The 22,651-nt window shown below is 38.8% G+C and overlaps 1 protein-coding gene across 5 annotated transcripts in view; it reads right to left on the bottom strand.

Moving 5' to 3' along the window:
• LOC137103530 (solute carrier family 12 member 2-like) overlaps positions 1–22,651 on the bottom strand; it is a 69,076-nt gene that overhangs the window by 5,594 nt on the left and 40,831 nt on the right. For 2 of the 5 annotated variants that reach the window (XM_067483973.1, XM_067483977.1), the window contains 12 exons: positions 21,938–22,037; positions 19,929–20,040; positions 16,885–17,025; positions 14,471–14,577; positions 13,119–13,198; positions 11,300–11,443; positions 8,421–8,468; positions 7,610–7,732; positions 6,408–6,519; positions 1,963–2,049; positions 874–1,009; positions 630–697 (listed from right to left, as the gene is read on the bottom strand). In XM_067483973.1, coding sequence (XP_067340074.1) covers positions 630–697; positions 874–1,009; positions 1,963–2,049; positions 6,408–6,519; positions 7,610–7,732; positions 8,421–8,468; positions 11,300–11,443; positions 13,119–13,198; positions 14,471–14,577; positions 16,885–17,025; positions 19,929–20,040; positions 21,938–22,037 — 1,258 coding nt within the window. Of the gene's footprint in view, positions 1–629; positions 698–873; positions 1,010–1,962; positions 2,050–6,407; positions 6,564–7,609; positions 7,733–8,420; positions 8,469–11,299; positions 11,444–13,118; positions 13,199–14,470; positions 14,578–16,884; positions 17,026–19,928; positions 20,041–21,937; positions 22,038–22,651 lie in introns of those variants that run through there. The other 3 variants (XM_067483974.1, XM_067483975.1, XM_067483976.1) reach the window with 3 other exon arrangements.

Below are 22,651 nucleotides of genomic sequence, written 5' to 3'. Positions count from 1 at the left end.
GTAGCTACCACTCAGTACTCTTAAACCAACAGGCAACAGGTTTAGCATCCAGGACACAGACATCAAGTGGTTTGATTCATACCTTTTTCTAGACAACCTGAAGACTATTACCACTACTTTAATCTTCTCAAAGCTGGACTACAGTAATTTACTGTATTTGGGTATCACTTAGTCTTCTTTGGTTTTCTCTTGCTTGCATCTCTTAATGCATCCTTTGACTTGCTCTCCGGTAAAGTTATCATGATTTGGATTAGCAGTATGTCTTGGTTTTGCACTTTAAATGAAGCTTTCACCCACCTGTTGACACTTTTAGGGTAAATCACAAAACCTACATTTTCAAAGCTTTGGGCCCTTGAGGACCTTAGCTATTATTTATTATCCTCTCTTTATGAGTTTGTTATAATCAACAGCTTATTTGTTTCTCTCTTTACATTTTTTTGTTTTTATACTAGTACTTTGTTTTCTATTAATACCTTTAGGGTTTATCGCTTTAAATGCACCTTTGTGTCATTTTAATTTGTAAAGTGGTTTTGGCAATTTTTTCTATTTTTAAATGAGCTCTATACCATCAATGTAATTTAATTTGATAAAATCACTCTCTCACACACACACACAGAGCAGCAGCTTACATGACGATGAGGTTGGCTGTGCTCGAGTGCTCCTTCAGCAGTTCGTTGAGTCTGATCTGACGACAAGTCTGAAAACAAATCAAACACAGGTATAAATTTAGCTGAAAATGATCTGTGAGTGTACACTGCAGTCTTGTGCTGAACTATGTCCTGGTTTAAAAGTGTTTAATTATATAGAACTTAGCTCAACAATATAAAAACATACAGCATAACAATGACTTTTATTGAGGAGGAGCATACTGACCTTAGTGCGATACAGCTCCAGCTCGTTGTCCGTTATCCTCCAGGGTTCACTGTTCTTCAGCCTCTCAGCAGCTTCCTGCTCCATGTCGTCTTCCTTCAGCCGATACGGTTCAATCATCTCCTCAAAGGCTGCCATGCTAAATAACAACACAAAAGAGCAGGGTTATTACAGGGCAACCTACTGTTTTATTCATTTCCCCAGCTCCATATTCAGCCCAATTTGATTACCATTTAATACAGGACTCCAGCACTGTGTACATGAATATACTTTTCAATAGAATGTACTAATATGAATGTTCTTTTCATAGACATTGACAGTTATATTCTGTTTCACTTGTTTCACAATTTCAGAGGATGAAAACTGTTAAGATTCAATTAAGATTTTGCAATTACCTTTTTTTTTTTAAATCAAGAATGGGTTCAAACAAAGATCTGAATCAGCCTCAAATCGAGTGAGTGATGTTTTCTGTAGCTAGTACTCAAAAGTACGTACAGACCACATGAGGGCAGCGCTGATTCATTCTGGACACAGACTTCTCTATCAGTGTTTGTTCATGACTGAGGTAAAATGTTGCTATGAGACCAGAATCACTTGTCTACACAGAAATACTCTGTGCAAAAATGTGCTCTGCTTTCAGCTGCTTTAGGTTTGTTCATGTGATACTTAAATCACTTGCATGAAGACGATAATAATACGTGTTGAAACCATTTTAGCTATAACTAAATATTCTTCACCAACTTGGATTCAGTGTGTGAGGAAATTATTAGATTGGCCCATTGAATGAGTGGGGATCATCCTGAATCTACTGTGTAAACCATTTCAGTTCAGGTCATTCCATTTTCTAGTGTTTACTTACCTGTTCATTATTATTTTCTGACCTCTCTGTGTCTCTCTCTGTCTGTGTGTGTGTGTGTGTGTGTGTGTGTGTGTGTGTGTGTGTCTCTCTCTGTCTGTGTGTGTGTGTCTGTCTGTGTCTCTCTCTCCCTGTGTGTGTCTCTGTCTCTGTGTCTCTCTCTCTCTCTCTGTCGAATAGAAGCCATTTTAGATGCTACAAATAATAGTTAAAGGCTTTGCTTTTTGAAGACTTACTGCTCCTTCTTGGGTTTGGTGTTTATGTCTCCCAGCACAGTGATGTCTGAGAAGTCTATTCTGAACTTACTCAGAAGAGTGGCCATCCTACAGAGAAAAGCAAAGAGTTTTAGAATAAATGCTATAAACCAGCTGTAGAATACTTTCAGTCTAAGGAACTGCAGACAGAGATATCACCAGAGTCATCCTGAAGTCAGGGGAAGCTGCTTTAAATAGCTCTCTTTGAACATAGGAATTTCTGGTAGCACTATTGGTATGTTTTCTGTATATGAGAGTCATTTCCTTTAGCCTCAACTTCAAAGAAGCTGGGTGGTTGAAGGATTCTCTCTAATCCAAACAGCTGACCAACACAGATAAAAAGGTCACCAGTGAACAGAGTCAGAACTTAGCAGCTAAAGAGCCAGAGAGTTTTCTCAAGACTTGGTAGCGACCAAAACCAGAGCAAAAATGTACATAATTACATTTACATTTAGTCATTTACTAAACTAAAACATGTTATTTGAAACTTAAATTATTTTTTAAAGGACAAAAAACAGTCTGTATTCAGAGTTAGTGGAGAGACAAATTCTACCAGAGAAACACGAAACTACCTAAAGCAAGTTCTGAAAAAGGAAAATGTAAATTCATGGAGATTGTGGTTGAAGGTTTACCATGTGAACCTTTCCAGTCCAGAAACATGGAGAGTAAAAACGATTCATTCTAACAGAAATATATTACAATCTCCTTTGCCTTTTGATAGAACACTGTAATATGATTCAAGGCAGGGGAAACACTGAGGTGTCAGGTATCTGTTGAAATGGTGTGTAGTTTCCCCATAAACAAACACAAAGAGGGCTTCAAAGCGCACAAAGAGCCGTGTGCGCACACAGAGATGAAAGGCTCGGCTGGTAGCGGTAAGCTAATTTTATCCAACAAAAGGAGGCAGGAGGCAGCTGTAGGAGACAATAAGAGACAGAGGACGGATGAAACTAGAGTGGGTGTGCGTGTGTACATGTCTTTCAATAGAGGTGTTGAAAAACGGTAACTCCAAATCAATGGTGTAAGGTTATTCTGGTATTCTGAGGACATTAGGTTAGACCAGGTTTAGGTTCGTCCTCACAACCATAGTAATGGTCTGCACTTAAATGGTCTGCACTTATATAGCGCTTTTCTACCTATTGGCACTCAAAGCGCTTTACACTGCTTCTTATTTACCCATTCACACTCACAATCACACACATTCATACACCGATGGGGGAGCTGCTATGCAGCTGGCCAACACTCACCGGGAGCAACTAAGTTGGGGTTCAGTGTCTTGCTCAAGGACACTTCGACATGTGACTGGAGGAGCCGGGGATTGAACCAACAACTGTGAGATTGGTGGACAACCGCTCTACCTTCCTGCGCCACAGTCGCCCAGTAAGATCATCCTGTGTGTGTGGGTGTGGCGATAGGACACAGGTTTCAGTGGACTATGCTGAAATCTGATTCTGCGATGAAGACTTAAGTTTACATACAGACGCACGTGAAATTGTATCAGACAGCAACGCATAAGGAAAATATTCTAAAAGCAAACTCTACACGGCAAACAGAAAAAGACTTAAGGGATTTAAAGAGTAAAAAAGAACAACGTTTTATAATTAATAGAGAGTAATGAGCTGAGAAAACAATGAGAACAGCTTCTTCCCACAAAAACAAAGTAATGACCACTTCTGGTCATGGATCTGATAAAGATCTGTTCAGACACAGATGACTCCACTATTTAGTCCAATTTGCGGTGCAGTTTCCTTTAAATGACCATATTGGTGGTTTTTGTATTTTCGCACATTAATCACCAAATGTAATTGACATTACCAATGACTGCATTCAACAAGGCTCCAGGTCCAAACACTGCACAGTAGATTTATTTCCTCTCTTCCATACAGACTATTTCTGGTTACTTCACCATGCTATAATAATCTGACATGACCCCCCCACTTTTTTAAGTCCAAGTGACATTATGATTCAGGACATCCTTGATATAACAGGGGTTATTTTAAAACAGATCTAAGAAGCAAATATACATAAATTCATAACCACATACAGCAGCATTTTTAAAAGTTTGAGAATCCTTTAGCATTTTCCTTAATTCTGCCTAAATATGAGCAGCCCAAAAGTAATACACTTATTTATAAATATTTGTTTGTGGCAAAAGTATAACCTCTATCGGTAGCAATAACTAACTAAACATTACCAGTAACCTTTGGATCAGCATTGGCTTGGAGGAATTTTATTGCACTTTCCTTCTTACAGAACAGCTGAACTTCACGGATGCCGGTCACATTTCTGCACACACTGCTTGCTTTAAATTTAAATATACATGTTTATTAGTATTAGTATCAACAAGTCTTCTAAGACCTGTGGAAATCATTATTGTTCAAGCTGAAACACTTTTAGAAACCTATGTTGGCAAGATCAGCCTTTGATAGTGTAGACCAAGATTGTTCTACTTGAAAGAAGTTTCTCTTCTTGAAATAAACCAGGACGTCCAAGACTCACAGCTGATCGTCATCCAATCAGTGTGTTTACATGCACTTAAGTAACCTGGTTAGTTGGAGGAAAAAAAACCCCCCTGCTCTCTCAGGTAATTGGGGAACAGTTTATATGCGGGTTAAGAAACCTGGTTACTGGAAATCTTTATGTACACGTAGTACACAAGTAATCTATTTTTCCCCCCTCACCTCAGCCTTATTTTGGAAGCAGAGCTCACATGTTCTAACTGTGTAGCAACAGAAAACACTGCTTTATGTTTCACTGTGAATAAGAAGAAATAGTCAGTGGAATGCGACTTGTTTGGACATCTACGAGGACCTTTGTGTTAGTTTAGTTTTCAGTTGGACTTAAGCCATTTCTCAATATGCGTTTTCCGGGCTTTGGAAATGTCATCAGTCAAAGCTGAAGTACTTTTCAAAGTCAAAGTTCGTATCTAACCAATTACAGATCAAATACCCAGAAGGGTTCTCGCTCCGGCCGTTTTATTAAGGATGCTTTGGGAGCTGACGTGTGGATCTGAGCGTATAACGTCCACCATCATCCCTACCACCCTGTGCTAGTCTTACTACTAGCTCTGTTGTCAGTAACATTTTTATGTATATTATCATTTACGTTGGAAGGAGAAACGCACCTTGAAATATGTTGCTGCCAGTTTGAGGGAAAATTTACTTTTTTTTAATCAGACATTACAAATTACCTGGGCTCACACTAATCAATATAGAAATACATGTACAATAGTGCAGTTTAAATTGCGTTGTTTTGATTAAGGGCCTACTTACAGCCTACAAGTTTATTCTTTATCACAATCACCGTCATTTGGTTTTGCCTTTCCTGAAACTTCTCTTTGTGACAGCTAAGATTATTTTGTCACCGTACTTCAACTACTGTCCAGTTGTGTTTATTGTAACCATCAGTGCTAAGATAAGCTGCCGCTGTCACTAAGACTTGGTGTACTGAGAAACACCCTTGGATCAAAAAAACAAGGTGGTGTTATTATCTCTCTATTATCTCTCTTTTCATTACACTCAGCTGCTCGCCCTTTGGGAACCTTTTGTTATGCACATGTGCTGTCACAGAAAGCTGATTTGAACACTTCTGTTTCATTCCTTTGTGACTGCCAGTGACAGTAAACACTGTGAATATGTCCCCTCACCCTTTGTGCATGTCGAGATGTAATATATACAAAGTCACATGTGTGAAATGTAGGTTATGTTGGCATCAAGCAGGTGACAGCCTCCCTTCAGCCTCTTTGACCTCCCTACTGTTGTCCTGGTGTTCATTGCTGCGATTTTGCTCAGTAAAGATCCAGGTTTTGGTTTGCATGTCAATTGAAAGTCCAGAAAGAGGTCACTCTTCCCCCCCCCCCCCCCCCCTTCTTTTCCCTTAAGTATCCCTGTCTTTGTGCTGGCCTGCTCACCAACTAAATACTGTCTAATGTCCTAAAAAGTTAATTGTGCTTTCAAAATTCCCCCAATGCTGATGATTGAGCCTCAGCCTTGGTTTACCTCCATTGATCGAATGGATGCCCACTTCCAGGTTCCTATCAATCCAGTCATTCTGGTTACTCAGATCCTTGGGAGTGAGAAGACTTCAAAAGGCTGAAGGTAGGCTATCAAGTGCTGTTTATAGCAGATGTGCACGTAGCCTAAACATCACACACATTACTTTGTTTATAATAGATTTCAACACATGCAGAACATGAGGGGATGTATCCACATTGTTTACTGCCACTAGCAGTCATGCAGGAATTCACAGAACCATAGTTACCTCTGTAACTTCCATTATGTGTATACATTGAGAAATTGGTGGACTTCTCCAGAAGAAAAAATACATAAATATACCTGTGGAAATGAGTTTGTTCTTATCTGCAGCAGATGTTGTTCAGGTGGGACAACTAACCCAACACTTCTTCCCATTAGTAAATGAGTACTCACGCTCGGCGGTCATGATCGATTCTGTTGATCTTGCCTCCTATGAACACGCGAATCTTGCATTCTTTCCACCTCTTCTTGTTGGTCAGTAGGTAGGGGATCAGCAGGGTCAGACCTGGATGGGAAGAGGAGGTCCAGCAGGTTCTCAACAAAGAGTTTCTATGACATAAAATATCCACGTTTCAGTATTTCTATAGACTCTTAAATTAATGCACAGACTTGTGGGCAGTTTTGTTATTTCAAATAATGGTAGAAGCAGATTTTAGTATAAGTTCCCTGCCTAACCAGTAGGAGTCACTGCTGCAGTGACAAAGACGTAAGACACCAACACTGCACTGCTGTCTTCAGAAAACAGTCTAGGTGTTAATTGACGTACTCAGATGATGTGTTTTCCCACAGACCAGATTCAAGCTAAAACAATTATCAAACACAAGTTCAAACTTTTGCTATTTGTTTGAAATATCAGTTTAATTAAGTCAACATTTGTGCTAGTTGAATGTGCATTAAATTTTATAATAATAAATATTTTGACCCCTTTTGCCATTTCAAACTATACTATACTATACTATATATGAGTACATAATTTCTCATGTAGTTATAGGCAGCAGTGAGATAACTGTACTACACACAACTCTTCTGGCTGCACGAATGATTGTCAGTGTGTCCGTTGTCATTCGGGAAGAGGCTGATAGGATGAGTCAGATTTGAAGTGTCACATGTCACTGTCTTGAGGACATGGGCTATGCCTGTGGCCTCATTCACATATTTAAAGCCTGCTGGACTGACAAAGCATTCCATCCAATAAAGAATGAGTATTGTTAACATACTAGACCTGTCAGCTCCACTGATCAGTGCATCACCAATAGTCTCAACTTTCCATGAGTTTGGAGGATGAATTCAGGGGTAATTTCTCTGTTTTGTCCTGTTGATAGCAGTCTGCTAAACTCCACTTTCGACACATTCATATTGTTTTGTGCTCATACATGTCTGTGTTCATGTTTGTAAAGGCTGAAACATTTTTGTGCAGCGCCACATGGGAGTTCATGTGTGGGTGAGTGCGCGCTCTCTGCAATGATTATAGTTTTCATGTTGGTGCAAGCTCCTCTCATGTTGTCAACTCTACTATGCTGTGCACTCTCCTTGTGAATAGCAGCGGCAATAGTCATAATTCCATACAAACTCATATTTCTTTCTCCAAGACTCACCTCCATCATCAAACAGCCACCAGACGTCCACGGTGCCTTTCCCTTGTTTCTTCTGGAACTGCTGGCTGGCCTCCAGCAACCTCTGGTCGGACACATTTAACGGAACCGTCGGGCTCTTCTTGTCTACAGGGTTAGTAAATATATCTCACAAACTGAACTAACCACTTCATAGCTGGATCAAATATGTAAAATTACTTGCTACTAATTTACTGATTTATCATGTTAAATTACACTCCCTATTTATTATAGAAAATAAACAAGGAGAGAAGCTGTGAGACCCCCAGGAAGTAACCGGACAGAGCTGGAAACATGAAAACATGAGAGCAGTTTTCATCCTGTAAGAGAAAGCTACAGACAAACCGTCACCTACAGAGAAAGAACAAGCAGCAGGTGACAGACTGCAGACATTTGGGGGAAATTGAAATGTTGGCACACTCACAACGTTAAATACTTAAAATTTGGATTGAGGTGAAGGCACTGTAACATAGTGTATAGCTTAAGAGACTGGGCATAAGCAACTAGCTGGAGACTGCTGAGAAAAGAGCAGGAGGAAAACGGAAAAAAAGACAAAATGTTATTCCCTACAGCTAAGAAGCTGGCAGGCCAGAAACGGGAGCAAGACGGAGAGAGACAAGAGGGAGGGACAGCGGGATGCAGGGTGGTTTCACAATGTACTGTGAAAAACAAGGTGACAGCATAAGAGGACTTAAAGAAAGGAAAATATGACTTAGGAGGGAGGGAGCACACAAAAGGGATGAAGAAAAGCAGAGAAAGAAAGTCTTAAGAAAACTCAATAAAATGGATCTCCTGCCTTTTTTCAACAAGGGCTGCGTTGTGGCTTTGCCATCATCTTCATCTTCTGGTAAATATGAGAAAAAGGGAGAGAAAAAAATCAAATCATAATTGAGGTGATGCTGATATGATGTGCCATCCGTTTACAGCCAGGGTTTCTTGGTTATGAAGCAAAATGAACAGAAAATGTACAGTAATAAAACCCATATCTTAAGTCAAACAAGGCAACACAGACACAAACGTACAATATCGTTCTGAGAACAGTAAGCTGTGAGCTTCATGCTAATAAACATGCAGGTTCAGGGAAAAACAACATTTGCTGAAGATTTTCCATTGGCAGTTTTAACACAGAGCTCAATTCTTTCTCCAGAGCAGTAAAAGTTGCAGATCTGAGCCAAGACTGTCCAGTTAAATCAAAATGGCTTCAACTGACCATTTGTTAACAACATGCTACACAAGAGACATAAAAGCGTGTTACCTACGCATGAGTCCATTCTAATTCTCAAAGCTCAACTCCAACTTCACTGCAACAGTACTAGGGTTAAATGAAATTCCCCAGACGGAAACTGGACAATATTATTCAGAATTTATTCTGTCTACATGAGAGCTCAGGGAGGATTATCTAAGTCATCGTGTGTGTGGCCCTGTCAACAAAGACACCAGTTAATCACCACTAGTAACATACAGATGCACCTAAAAACTTTTTCGTAAACTTTTCTGATTTTAATCTATATGAACCTTCCCTATTCCACACCACTGGAAAAGTGTTCATGTATCCATCATTACATTAGCAAATACTGTTCCTTAATAATGCAATTTAATTTCTTCGTGGAGACTCTTTTCTTGATCATCATCAAATTGGACAGTTTAAGCAAACGCTTAGCAAACGCAGAACCCATTTTCAGCACTGTAGGCATGGGTAAACAGACTGCATAGATCCAAAATCAGGACTTGTGACCAAGAAAAATTAAAACCAACAGGTTCTCATCTTTTATTTTCTTTTTTGGACTGGCAAGGCTTCGATGTGCTGTAGAGAAAACATTCCTCTGGGTTCCAGATTTAGACCTGAACAGTTTAGATTTCTAGAAATTTGTTGAAACCAATTGGTTTAAACCAATTTCTAGTACACCAGAAAATTACAAGAGGTAAAATATTATTCAATCCACCATATAGTCTGATTTGGATTATGAAGATAACCTGTATGCTCCCACCATTGCTTCCACTCAAATTTCTGAATGCTATCGATAACAGCAGACAGCTATTAAACTTACCATGGAGCATTGTATGAAAATGCTGGTTGCTCTTTAGTGGCTTCTCGAAAGGATCTGTAAACTCAGGTCTTTATATAGACATTTGATCCAACTGATCGAGCTAATACAACACAACTTGTCTCAAACAAACAATCCTGTGAGAAAGAACAACAATCACATCTGGAACCATGTTAACTGTATAGCCTACTAAAATATTTTTCTTGCTTTTTTCTTTTGGCTTATCCTGTAAGTTCAAGGTTGCCACACAGGATCGTTCATCTGCATGTTTATTTGACACATTTTTTTACGCAGGAAACACTCCCCAATTTCTATCGGCTCGGGACCTGTGCCTGGGGATGGGCTGTTGGGGGTTCAGTGGCTTGTCCAGGGACACTTAAACACGTGGCCGGGAAGAGCAGGCCGCGAACCTCCGACCCCATGGTCCTACCATTGGTAGGTGATTTTGTTGTCCTATTTGCAAAGCTGGACCAAAAACTTAACAACCTTTTAACCAAAAATTCTCCACCAGATGTCATGGATCTAGAAAGAAGGTGGGAATGTTTGATACTACAGTTCCCACAATCTGGTAACAGTTTCTTTGTTTGCTTGCTCTGCACAGAGTAGTGGCACTTACATGCTACACTGATGAAGACCTCTCTCATATGTGTTTGCTGGGACACTCATTGACATGACAAATTTCCAAATTCCTTAGCTCAGCTCATAGCAGAGGAGACCTTTATTTACAAGATATCAGTTTAGCATCATTCTCACAGATCCTTCTTAATCCATCCATAGCCTCCCTTTTCCTATCTCTACGCATACATCCTGCCCTGACAGCAGCAATCACAACTGAACCTAAAGCTAATTTTAACCTGAACCCTAAAACCAAGCTGCAACCCTCAAACAACCCTTTGAAGTTGTGTGGAAAATAAGGACCAAAATGTCCTCACTTAAAAAAAAAAAAAAAAAAAAAAAACCCAAGAGACAGTCACACATGCACAAACCTCAAAAAGCTAGTTATACAAGTATACACTCATACGTAAACGGTGAATGTATGCATGATTGCACATGTGCGTAGACACACACACACACACACACACACACACACACACACACACACACACACACACACACACACGTGTGTGGCCCAGGACATCTGTCCACACAAAGAAGAAAACCAAAAAAAAAATAAAATGAATAAAAAAACAGGCCATCGGGATGACTGGAGTCATGGGTCACTGAGGCGACTTCCTGTCGGGGCAGGATGTATGCGTAAATATAGGAAGAGGGAGGCTATTGACGGATTAAGATATGTGAGAATGATTCTAAAACGATTAAGGCCTCTTCTGTTATGAGCTGAGCTCCACATCTAAGACTGAAACATGCTTTCATGCTGTGAAAAATATATTCTTAAGATGTTTAATTACTGCGTTCTGGTGACTTGACTATGCAAATGTTTTCATAAACCTTCACAAATGATTTTGCTTCTATTTCATTTACCCCTGCTATGTCAATATTGTCTCACTTGTATGTTAGAGCAAACAACAACTTTTATTTCTTGTGAATAAAGTGGAAAACAGGTATAAACGTGTTAATCTATAACATAATAGAGATGAATTTGGAGCCATTTATACTGAGACTGACTAACCTTTCTGTATAGCTGGACTGTTCTGGAGACTGGTGGCCTTGGAGGAGGGTTTGGATGAATCAGCATCAGAATCTTTACTCGTGTCTATGGACACGATAACATCTTTCATCCCTGAGGACTTCTCCTGGGAGGACAGCAAATCATCTGGGAGGAAATGACAGATGGAAAGAAAGGTGCAGGGAGAAGAGAGGAATTAGTGAGAATTATAAATATGAGTGTGAGAGTAGGAGGGAAAATTAAACATAACATAAAGTGTGTTTAAAATAACAGAGAAAAACATCTCTTTTGGACACAAGGTTCACTCCAGAGGATTAGCCTTCTGTTAAATTGGAGGAACTCACATGGGATAGACTTTCAAAACAGAGGTAATTCCAAAACAGCAGAAGCTGAGATATCTGTATTGTAGTTGCTTTAGAAATTTATCTTCAGCAGTATAATACAATGCAAATTGATATTTTAAAATCCTGTCTTGAATGACACCCATCTCTCAAATTGAACATTGAAAGTTAAGTCAACAAGGAATAAAACACATGATTAACAATAATCATGCAATAACCATGGTCTGTGGCCACAGGGTTAAGTGTCTTAATTATTGTCTTAATAACCTTTTCAATTTCAATTTTGACTTTGGAAAAATATATATATATATGTATATATATTTTAAACTGAATCTCTTCAGGTTGTGTAGTACAGTGTTCCACTGAGCTTTCAGAGATCACCAAATGCCTAAAGGTGGTGAAAAGACACAATGCAATCATACAGAAGATATTCCCAATGGTTTTATGAAGTGCTTCTTCATTAGAAAATCTTATCTGATTTGACTTTTGTTTTTTAGCCCATATTTCATGAGTATTTCAAATTTATGGTATGCTTGAGTAGCCAAATAGTTTACCTGGCCTAGCTGTTCATGGTGGCAAATTAAAGCAAAAAGGGAACAGGTTGATAGATGGGTCACTAAATGGTTTAATGAGTACAACTTTAATGTGGATTATATGCTATTGCTTAACCAGATCTAAACACCCAACTAAACACCTATGGGAGATTATGGACTGACATGTTAGACAGTGCTCCCCAAACCCTATTGTCAAAACATCAAATGAGGGAATCAGTTTTGGAAGAATGGTGTTCCACCCCCTTATTAGTGTTCCAGAGACTAGTGGAATCAATGTCAAGGAGCATTAAAGCTGTTCTGGTTGTGCGTGATGACCCAACATCTTAAAACTAAGACAACTAATTAGTTTCTTGCCCCTCAATTTGTCACCTGTCAAAATAAACTATAACCTTATTTAAATATTGAGTTTGATTTGAGAAGTTGAGGTATTTGTAATTTCGCTTTACACATGAACAGTCTGTCAATCATTTCATACAAAGAAAAAAGTAAAGTGGGGTAATGATCTATATGAGTCGTCTGCGTGTGCCATGTTGAGTCATACTTGCAACGGGTGTTCAGATCGAGGATCGAAGATTTTGATCACAGTTAACCCATAGATTTGACTCCTTGACTTAAAGCAACCTGATAGTTAAGTCTTTTTGAGAAAACTCTGTTTAACCTGTAAGTCCTTTGACTTGCTAATACTGCTTGGTTGTAACACAGCTACCAGGTGTGAATGTGGCTCCTTTCTCATTTCATATTTTTCTAATCTCATGATACCTCTGTTTCTGCCAGACCACGTCACATCGCAAGCAAACACAGCAAAAGAGAGAAGTGTAAAAAAGCAGGAACTCTACATTCTGGAGAACTATTGCGGCAAAAAGCTTTCAACCAGACTGCTAAATAATTCCTAGGAATATGTCACATGTGAAAGCATGTGCTTGATACCTTGTCCTTGAATGTGGGACACATCCAGTCCCTCTTTCAGTCGCAGGATGACAGCACCGAACTGGAAGTCGAAGGCATCACTGAAGGGAAAAACACATGAATAAGAGATTCACAATGGCCGAAGACAGAATGAAGCGTGAAACAATCACCAAACTAAAGAGAGAAATGATTCACAAAGACATAGATTCAAGACAAAAGACGCCCCGACTGCACAGAATAAATGATAAGTTCAAACATCTTTTTCATGGCTACAGGTTAAACCTGGCAAGTGTGTACACAGACACAATTACTCACTGGATGAAAAGTAAATGGCACATTGCTGAGAGTATTAACCCTGATTTCAATATGGTAGGGCTGAACCATCTCTGACCTTCAGCTCTAATGCTATAATCCCCACCCTCATCGACTTTGAGTAACCTTCACTTTCTAGCTAATGAAGGATTCAGCAAAAAAAAGTGGATTTCAAAACATGTGTTAAGTACATAAAGTGAATGTAGTAGAGCAAGCTCTAGAATGATTACTTTACCAAACAGGATTCTATTCATGGTGTTCTTGTGGCCTTATGGCCCTGGACCCTTCTGGGGTCTGAGGGATCCAGTTTCATGTCAGGGAATTTATGTTTTTTTCATTTAAAGCTACCATATATGACTTAAAAAAGCGGTTGTATGAGACTGGAACTCATATTTTCTGCTTCAAACAGCCATTGCTCTGTGACATATTATTACACTGTACATAACTGTCAAACAAATATACAAGTTATGACAAACTACTTCTTGCCCCAGGGACCCCTAACAGGGTCATGTGTTCTTGTGTTTGTGACTCACATCTCTGAAGCATGTTTAAAGAAAGGGGAGCTGAGATGGTCATCACTGCAGCTGTGACACTAAAACTGAACTACTAATGTTCATTATGAGGAGAAATGCTGCCTGTGTGAGTATGTCCGACCATATTACTGCTTAAGTTACTAAGTTTTCAGAGTGAGGTCCTATGAATCCTTGAGTCTAGTAAAAATAAATGGGTTAGGGAAAAAATGTTAGCTGCAAAGAAGCATATCTCCTTGCAGAAAATAGGATTCCTTGTACTCCACCCTGCTGTCCAAACATTTAAGTGTCACTATAAAAAGTCTTAATTCAGTATTAATGCACTAAAACATGTCAATGTCACAGCATCTCAAAAACTGTGTACTTGCCCATTGCACTAATTAAATTTAATGGGTTTCTTGTTTTAAAATAACTAAGCCTGAACTTAAGTAGTTGTTTGGGTCATAGTGTAACTTTGGTTTCTGAAAGTAAAGCATTAGCAAGGATCCCTGGTAACTGGGTGCAAGTCTTCTTTAAAGCAACTGGTATTACTGGATCAGACTGATGTAAGTCTCCACGTTCATCATGTCCCCATCCCTCCAGTCGTTCTTGAAGCCCAGCACCAGGGTATTCGGCTTGAGGCGACCCAGACCAGCAGCCTGCAGGGACAAGAATGGAAACGGCAATCGAATAAACTTACACCTCGATTTGTTAAAGACTGGCTACTTTAGCAAGAAGGTGAAAGAATTTTATTAGTCGACTGTCACTGCTGTTACTGTGCCACTTATTACTAGATTTACTCTGTGGCTAGTTACCAAATCAGCTACAGGACAGAGTAGTGGAAGTTTCAACAGCATGTGGCTCACTTTATATTTAGGATTAAATATAGCCGTTATGATAATATAAAGATTGTTTTCTTAAAAATAATTTCAATTGCAGTGACAATTAATATATGCTACTACTACTACAACCAAGTATTGAGCATCCTGAGATTAAATTTCTAATTCCTCTATGCTATAGAGCATTACTGACATCTGACAAGTTTTTAAAAAAGGAACTGAGTCACACTGTTGCACTGGCAGACATGTTCCTTCACTACCAACAGGACCACAAAATGATGGTAAATCCTCAACAAAAAATATCAAATAATAATGGGGGGTGGAGGGCCGAATCAAGTTTTAACTAGAAAGCTCTCTGTTGGACCTCTGGAGCTTACAAAAGACAAAAGGAAGGAGGCTTTCAACAAGCTGAAGCTGAACACAAACCACTTGCAGAACCAGGTAATCATTTATATATGATTATTATGCCCATTATTATGTCCATTATTATGCACATAAACTATACAATTAAAATTTTTTTTAAATAAATAAATACTATAATTTAAAATACTATACTATAATATAATGGACATTTTATAGTAGTTAGGGATCTTTTCATAGTTTGCTAATAATGGGATGATTATTCATAATGCCAGACGTACATTTAAACTAAGTAGGGGACCTCAACATTTTTCCCCCCTTGGAAATTATTTATATTATTTATATTATTTATGCAGGTAATCCTGGACGAGAAAAACAACATCAACAGTATATGACAAGAAATGAGAATTTAAGAAAGTTTATGGAGATGCAGCATCCAAAAATCAATTAATTTTACTGCGTCCTGAACAAAATTATTTTCAATCAGGGAAAAGGCATTTTAAACAAGTCGGGTTGGAAACAGTTTTGGAATCGGTGCCATTAGAAAAACCTTCATATTAACAGCAACAAACGGAGCACAGGGAGCCAACCCTGCTGGCTATTGGTACTTGTTGGCACTTGCTGTCTACTAGAGGCCTGAGCAATACTGCCTTAGAATTAATCTCATATCAAATGCAAAAGTTAGTACCCCCATATTTTGAAATGGAATAAGTAAAACAAAATTTTTTTTCATCAATATAATTTAATGCACAATTGGCAGTGAAAACAATTTTTCTTATTAGAAATAAATTAGGGTTATTTTTTAGTTAATTTATCAACCTTGCGCTCTCATAATCTTTATTATTTCACTATAACTTTTTTCATATACTGTACACTCCCGGAGCATTTTTGTTTCTTCTGATTATGGAAAAACATTTGTAACATTTGTAACAGCAGTACATTGTTAATGTATTAGGTTTAGGGTTCGGGTTTGCATTCCCTTACATCCAGTTTCAGAATCAGCCATGTCACCTAATCAGGGAATGACATTTAACATGCACTGGAAATGCGCATATACATGCAGCAACAGATAATCAGATTCTACCTCCACCTCAGACTTCTTTTTGAAGCCTGGCTCAAAGATTTTAACTGTATAGTGAAAAAAAAAAACACTGCTCCCCGGCTTTTCTTTCTCTTTTGTTGTGTTTAAGCCGGGGAATGATTAGCAGAGCAGCAGGAAAGACCCAAAAAGAAAGGGGACAGCACAGTTGATCCAGATTGCAAACTGTGTGAATTTTAAAAAAATCTGCAAAGGGAAACAACTTATTTGAACTTCCATGAGACACTGTGTGTTAGTTAGATTTTCTGTCAGACTTTAGACTTTGTTTTACAAACAAAGATGCGTAGCCCTGTTAATGATGTCGCCCTCATTCAGCTGCTTGTTTCAATCTGCAGCCTTCTCTTAAGCACATACGCAGCTGGAGAAACCGAATTAGAAACCTGGTTACGCATATAAATGTTAGAGAAACCTGCATTCTCGCAGAAAAACTGACCTTGGGAAATTAAGTTTCTGTACATTCTGTTCTGAAGCCAGCTTTTCGTTTACATGACAGTTAACAGATCCACTTTCCCGAGAAAGAGGACTGTAACCTGGTTACCTACGTCCATGTAAACACACTGTGTCTCTAAGTGCAGTTGTTTTTTTACTCTATCCTCTAGAGCATCACTGACTTAATACATTTGAGATCCCATTTATAGCACCATCACAGCTTTGCTGTTTTTTTTTACCTGGAGCAGGTACTGTGTGCCCTGCCTCATGTCCTCAGCAAACACCGGTGTGTAGAAAGCTTTGGTCTCATTCTTCAGCAGCCAGCGCTGGTACCTAGACTGCTCTGTGGCCAGATCTTTGAAGTTTGGCCTTCTGTAGCCCTGTGGGGAGGCAAACAAAGACACAAACGTAACTAACACCACAGCTGTGCATTTGGCATGTAGGAAGTTGGAACAAATGACATGTCCGTGCATAAAAATATGTAGCTGCAGACGACACTGGATGATTTATTTAATAAGATTGTTAACAAAAAAAAAAAATTCAACCTGTACAACCAAAATTCTGCTTTGAATCTCCTCATCAGAGAGTTTGTTTATATAGAAAATAGTTCACAAAGCTGCTCCTCTGACAGTAAACAGTAATTCCATTGGCTGGGAGTGTTTACACAATTTAATTTGTTCTCTCTCACTCCTGATGGAAGAAATACAAGCAGGCAGCAGGGCAGATCAGAGGCCACTTGTGAAGGGCAGCATGTTCCACAGAGCTGCTGGCCTGCACAGAGCCTGCATTCATTCATCCAATCAAAATGACCTTTCCATTGTGAAGCAGTTAAGCCTGGCAGGGGCTTTTTACAGTGTGTATACAGGAGTGGAACAAACACATCACATGGGGAGGGATTCTAAGCTGGGAGTTTTTCCCCTTATCCGATCCGAGGGTCTAAGGACAGAGGATGTGGTTGTTGTACAGATTGTGGGTCCAGTGAGGCTAATTTGTGATTTGGGAATTGGACTCTAAATAAATAAAATGAGTTACACTGTTCCGCAGGGAAAAAAAAAAAAACATGTACAGTAAGAAACCAGATAATTTTGATGATGGTTTAAAGAGATGAGATCAGTTTCAAATGAATAAATGATTACTTTACTGTACATGCTGCAGAATGTGTTACAAGTAAACAACATTTGTTATGTGCTCTCACTAACAATACGCATTTAAGCAGCCCTAGACCCGAGACTTTACAGACTCCCCCAGTAATGGATTTCCACATAGCTGGTGTAAACTGATCCAGGAGCTCACTGTGTAGTTAAGCCAGTCTTACAGTTCGGTTGTAAGTGACTTCAGCCTTCATGAAAGAAACGGCTTGCTGACGCACTTTAGGCAGTTGTAGTCAAACCTTTTAAAATGGCTACAGTATATAAGGGGTTCTAACGGTTGATTTTTAGTTTGATTATAGTTTCAATTATCTCAACTGAGTGCAGAGACGCCCGAAGCTGACACCAAAGAGCTAGAGGAGACAGAGGACATCTGGGTGGGCTCATATTATATTTGTTTGGGTCAAACACGTGGCAACTGAACACACCTCAAAGAGCAAACAGGATGCTAACAGGCTTAGCTAGCAGGCGAAGCATCTTACTGTGTACAATTTTTGGCTGAACTAAACATGCTGCAGCCTGGCTGAGTCCTGACATTCTCAACAACTGGGGTAATTGTGTAACAGTTGAGTCTCCCATATTAATTGCATTGGTGCATGAAAGTTGTGAACTTGTTTTTTGATTTCTTTTCTTTGGTTTCTGCAAAAACATGAAACAAGGCAATTTCATATTTTAACTCAAATCCTAACATTGCATAAAGCAAACATTTCTCCTACAAATGAACTGATAATCCTAGAAATTCGCATACTTTTGTGTTAAAATATTTAAGATTAGTGAAATTGTGTTTTGGTGCCTCTTCATTTAGCAATATTTTAGGTTTTATTTGTCAGATTAACCAGTCAGGAAGCAGATATGGAAGTCAACCAGCTGGTTGGCTTGTCCTGTTAGGATTATCCTAGCATGAATTAATTTCATTCATTTCGGCAACAAAATTGTTTAGTTTTTATTTATATAAAAACATCACAGAGATTAGAATACATACTTTGAGTAGTTGTGTGTGTCTGTGTGAGTCATATTGAATATTGCAAAATGTGTATTTTAGCTCCGCATGTTGATTTCTTTCGCCGGATGCCTTTCCTGACGCAACACTACATATAATATAAATATTGAAGGTGTATGATGTTTTTGGAGCTATGGTACTTTGTTCAAGGACAGTGCTCACCAATCAAGTGAATGGCGCTAATCTGAAATCCAGAACTGCATTGGTGCTTCAGAAAAGCTCTATCTCAAAATGTATAATACGCATGTGAATCAGATATTTACGCATGTGAATCGCGATTTATATGTGTAATGTAACAAGTAGGCAAACATTTTGGTATAATTATGTATGTGTAGCTTACAAATTGAATGAGTAGCAATGGTTAGAAAACCAGAAATTAACCTTGAACTACTTCTTCCTTACAGTGGCAGCTCAAGCGAATCATAGATATACATTTTATTGCCCGATTTATGCCCATCAAATAAAACATGATTGTTAGGGTGTCTATAAATGATTAGATTTTTTTTCTTTAACCTTAACTTTTACAAAGCTTTTAGACAATAATATTTCTTCACAGCAGCCCCACCAAGTGGATATAATCAATGTTACATACACTATCCTCCTTCACCTAATTGAGTAAACAGCCAGATTGGTTTTCAGAGTTTTTACTACAGCAAAATACAGGCAAAAAAACAAAAACAAAAAAAAGGTAAATTAAAGGGTTAATTTGTTTTAGGGCTTGTTTAAAAGTGGTTGGTCCTTTCAGCTTATCCCATGAGTTGAGGGTCGCCACAGCAGATCATTGTTCGCATGTTGGCACAGTTTTTACGCAGGATGCCCTTCCTGACGCCACCCTCCCCAATCTCTACCAGGCTTAGACTGGCACTGCACAGCTGGGGATGGGAATGGGCTGTCAGGGGTTTAGTGTCTTGACCAGAGACACTTCGACATATACAGTAGCTGGGACAGGGGATTGAACCACTGACCCTGTGGTCCATGGACGACTGTCTTTAACCGGTGAAGTGCTAATCGTCTGAAAGTCCTTTTAAAAACTATTGCCAATATTTATTAAGACTTTTGAAGACCATCTGTGGGTTTTTAAAACATCTTTTTAATAATCAAAAGGCAAAACAAGTCTCTGAGTGTATATACTCACCATCCGAATATGACCACATATCATCAGGCCTACATTCTTGGTGAAGCTGTGGACCAGGTCCAGAAGAGCTGGCCGAGAATTGGGGTAACCAGTCATCACCAAACACTGGGGTCTACAGTCAGACACATCCAGGAGAATATATTAAAACATTAGCATTAGTGTCATTTTTTTACTTTGGGAGCAACAGTTTTTTCTGCAACTACTACTTCTAACCTTTAAAGTGGCTTCTAGTCTTCTTAGTACTGGGCAAAAAAAAGGGGTTGGGAAAAACAAAACCTGACAAGGTAGCGCACATCAAAGCAAATATGTTAAGCACCACGGGATTTAACAGAAGCAGTGAGAGGACAAGGAGCTCAGAGGTGCACACAAGCCATATTGAAGATGGCATTAGATGATGTTAATCTTTTGCTTTGTTGTTTTGCCTGCAATTGGAACTGCCAGATTTGCAAAAACCACACTGCGTCATATGTTACATGTACTGTATTCAGAGCAAACAGGTGTATGCTTAACTACCATTAACCTCTTGAAGTTATTTACTGGAACCTGAATCATCAACAAAAATCATACCACTAAATTGTCCTTTTTGATAATATGTCTCCACCTTGAATGTTGAAATTGACAGATTTGAGATAGAGATTTGATTGTGCTGTTTTTTTAAATATATGCTCATTTTGAATTTCATCTCAAGTCCAATTATGGCATCCATAATTTCCAAAAAGAATATCAAATGTTGCCATTCCAAAAACCAAAGCACAGTTTTCAAGCTCTGGCTCACAGAACTGCCACCTTCTCCATCTCTTTTATACTGTATATGGTTTTTTTCTTCTATTTTAGAGTTTTAAAGGGCGACTTCATCAATTTTCAACTTGCTTTCTATGGTTTAAGTTTAGGGTGTAAAAGTATATTTATGCTTTAAAACTTTCATCTGACTTCCCTATATTAAAATATTTTTCAAAATCTCCTCCAGATGACATCACCTAGGAGGTTTTTATTATTAGGAGTTCAGATGATGTCATTTGGGGGAGCTCCGGAGAGGCAGGTTGACCAGGTTTACAAACTTAATAGTTTGAGCAACAATATGACATAATCTGAAGGTTCCTCCAAGTGATGACATCTGGAGGCATTTTTTAGCTAGAAGTAGAGAGAAATTTTGATATAGGGAGGTCAGAGGGAAGTTTAAAAGCTGGGAAGTTGAATGACATTTATGTACATGTACTACCCAAACTAGAACCAAAAAAAGCGAGCTCAAAATCAAAGGCGTCCTTTAATTTGCATTTTTGGATGCATCAACAAACTGTGTTCACCGACAGGGGTTTACAGCAGAGTAAAAAAAAAAAAAACATTTTAATGCCAACTGAGGGCAAAAATAAGAACAACAATAAATCATCACATACATTTTCCCAGAATGGAAACTTCTAAAAGCTATCATGGGATGTTCTTTTTATACTGTATCATAATTCTGACCTGTTGCCAATTAATCTTATTAGCTGTGAAATGTTCCACCAAGTGTTTGTTTTTTTTAAATATTATACAACTTTTTCCAGTCTTTTGTTGCTCCGTCCCAACTTTTTTGAAACACACTGGCATCAAATTGAAAAGGTGCAAATACTTTTCAAAATAAATTCTTCAGTTTCAACATCTGATATGTTGTCTTTGTGCCAGTCACCAAAGAAAGTTTGGGCTTAGAGTTAAAACACACCCTTTATAGCTTAAAGAATTTGATATTATCTGAGGTGTCAGACACAAATGGAGACATAACAGTAGATTGCTTCCATTCATTTAGTTTAAATTCATGGTAGTAGCTTTAATGTATCACATGATTTCCATTTTTTTTATTTTACTTTTAAAGGTAATGTTTAAACCTGGTAACAAATGATCTGATCAGTCTGCCAGTGTATAAGGTAAGAGGCTTCTATCAGGGTTTTTGGTAAAACTCTTTTCTGCTCAGCTTTATTGACAGTAACTGTAGACATGTTTAGTTAGCAGTGGGGTGACTTTGTGTTTGGTACCTGAAATTCTTGATGTGGTCCTCCACTCCACTGAGGTGCAGAGTGTGGGTTAGTGCTTGGTGGTAGGTCAGGGCCTGGGTCGATGAGCCCCAGTTCACATCTGGATGGGAGGACGCATGCAGACAGAAACACATAGTCCTATTAAGAAGAGTGTTTACGGGTCACAGTGCTGGGCCATAGTGCTGTCTGACCCATGTGGTGTTAGAGGCACTGGGAAGGCTGGCTATGTGTGTGTAGCTGCAAGTCAAACTGAGTGTACACACAGGCGTGTGTTCAGAGCTGAGAGGCCAGCTTTGTGTTTGAAGAGACGCAAGGATGCATGGGGCGACAACATGATTGTTCAGTATCACGCAGCAGTACACAAATATTTCTTCATTTGTTTACAACTTCATACTCTGGTGAACGGTCAACAGTGCAACACATTTTGGAAATACCACAACAGAGATCAGGACAGGTTGTGTTTAGTCTAGCTTAGAACAAAGCCAGGAGGCACAGGGAAACTAACTAGGCAAGTCTAAACAGTCTAAAACTGTCTATTTAACTTGTTTTATTTCACATCTATCCTGTTGCGTACATATAAAGTATCAGGTAGAGATAGAAAATTTCAACAAAACATTGTGAATTCATGAGTAGTTTGGGAGGAGAGCTGTTCTTGAAGCCTGGATTGGCAGCAGTGTCTACACAGAACAGATGAACAAAATACAGGACATGAAG

Source organism: Channa argus, chromosome 18 (genome assembly GCF_033026475.1).
Source record: "Channa argus isolate prfri chromosome 18, Channa argus male v1.0, whole genome shotgun sequence".
Taxonomy (NCBI): domain Eukaryota; kingdom Metazoa; phylum Chordata; class Actinopteri; order Anabantiformes; family Channidae; genus Channa; species Channa argus.
This window is presented reverse-complemented; position numbering and strand designations above follow the sequence as displayed.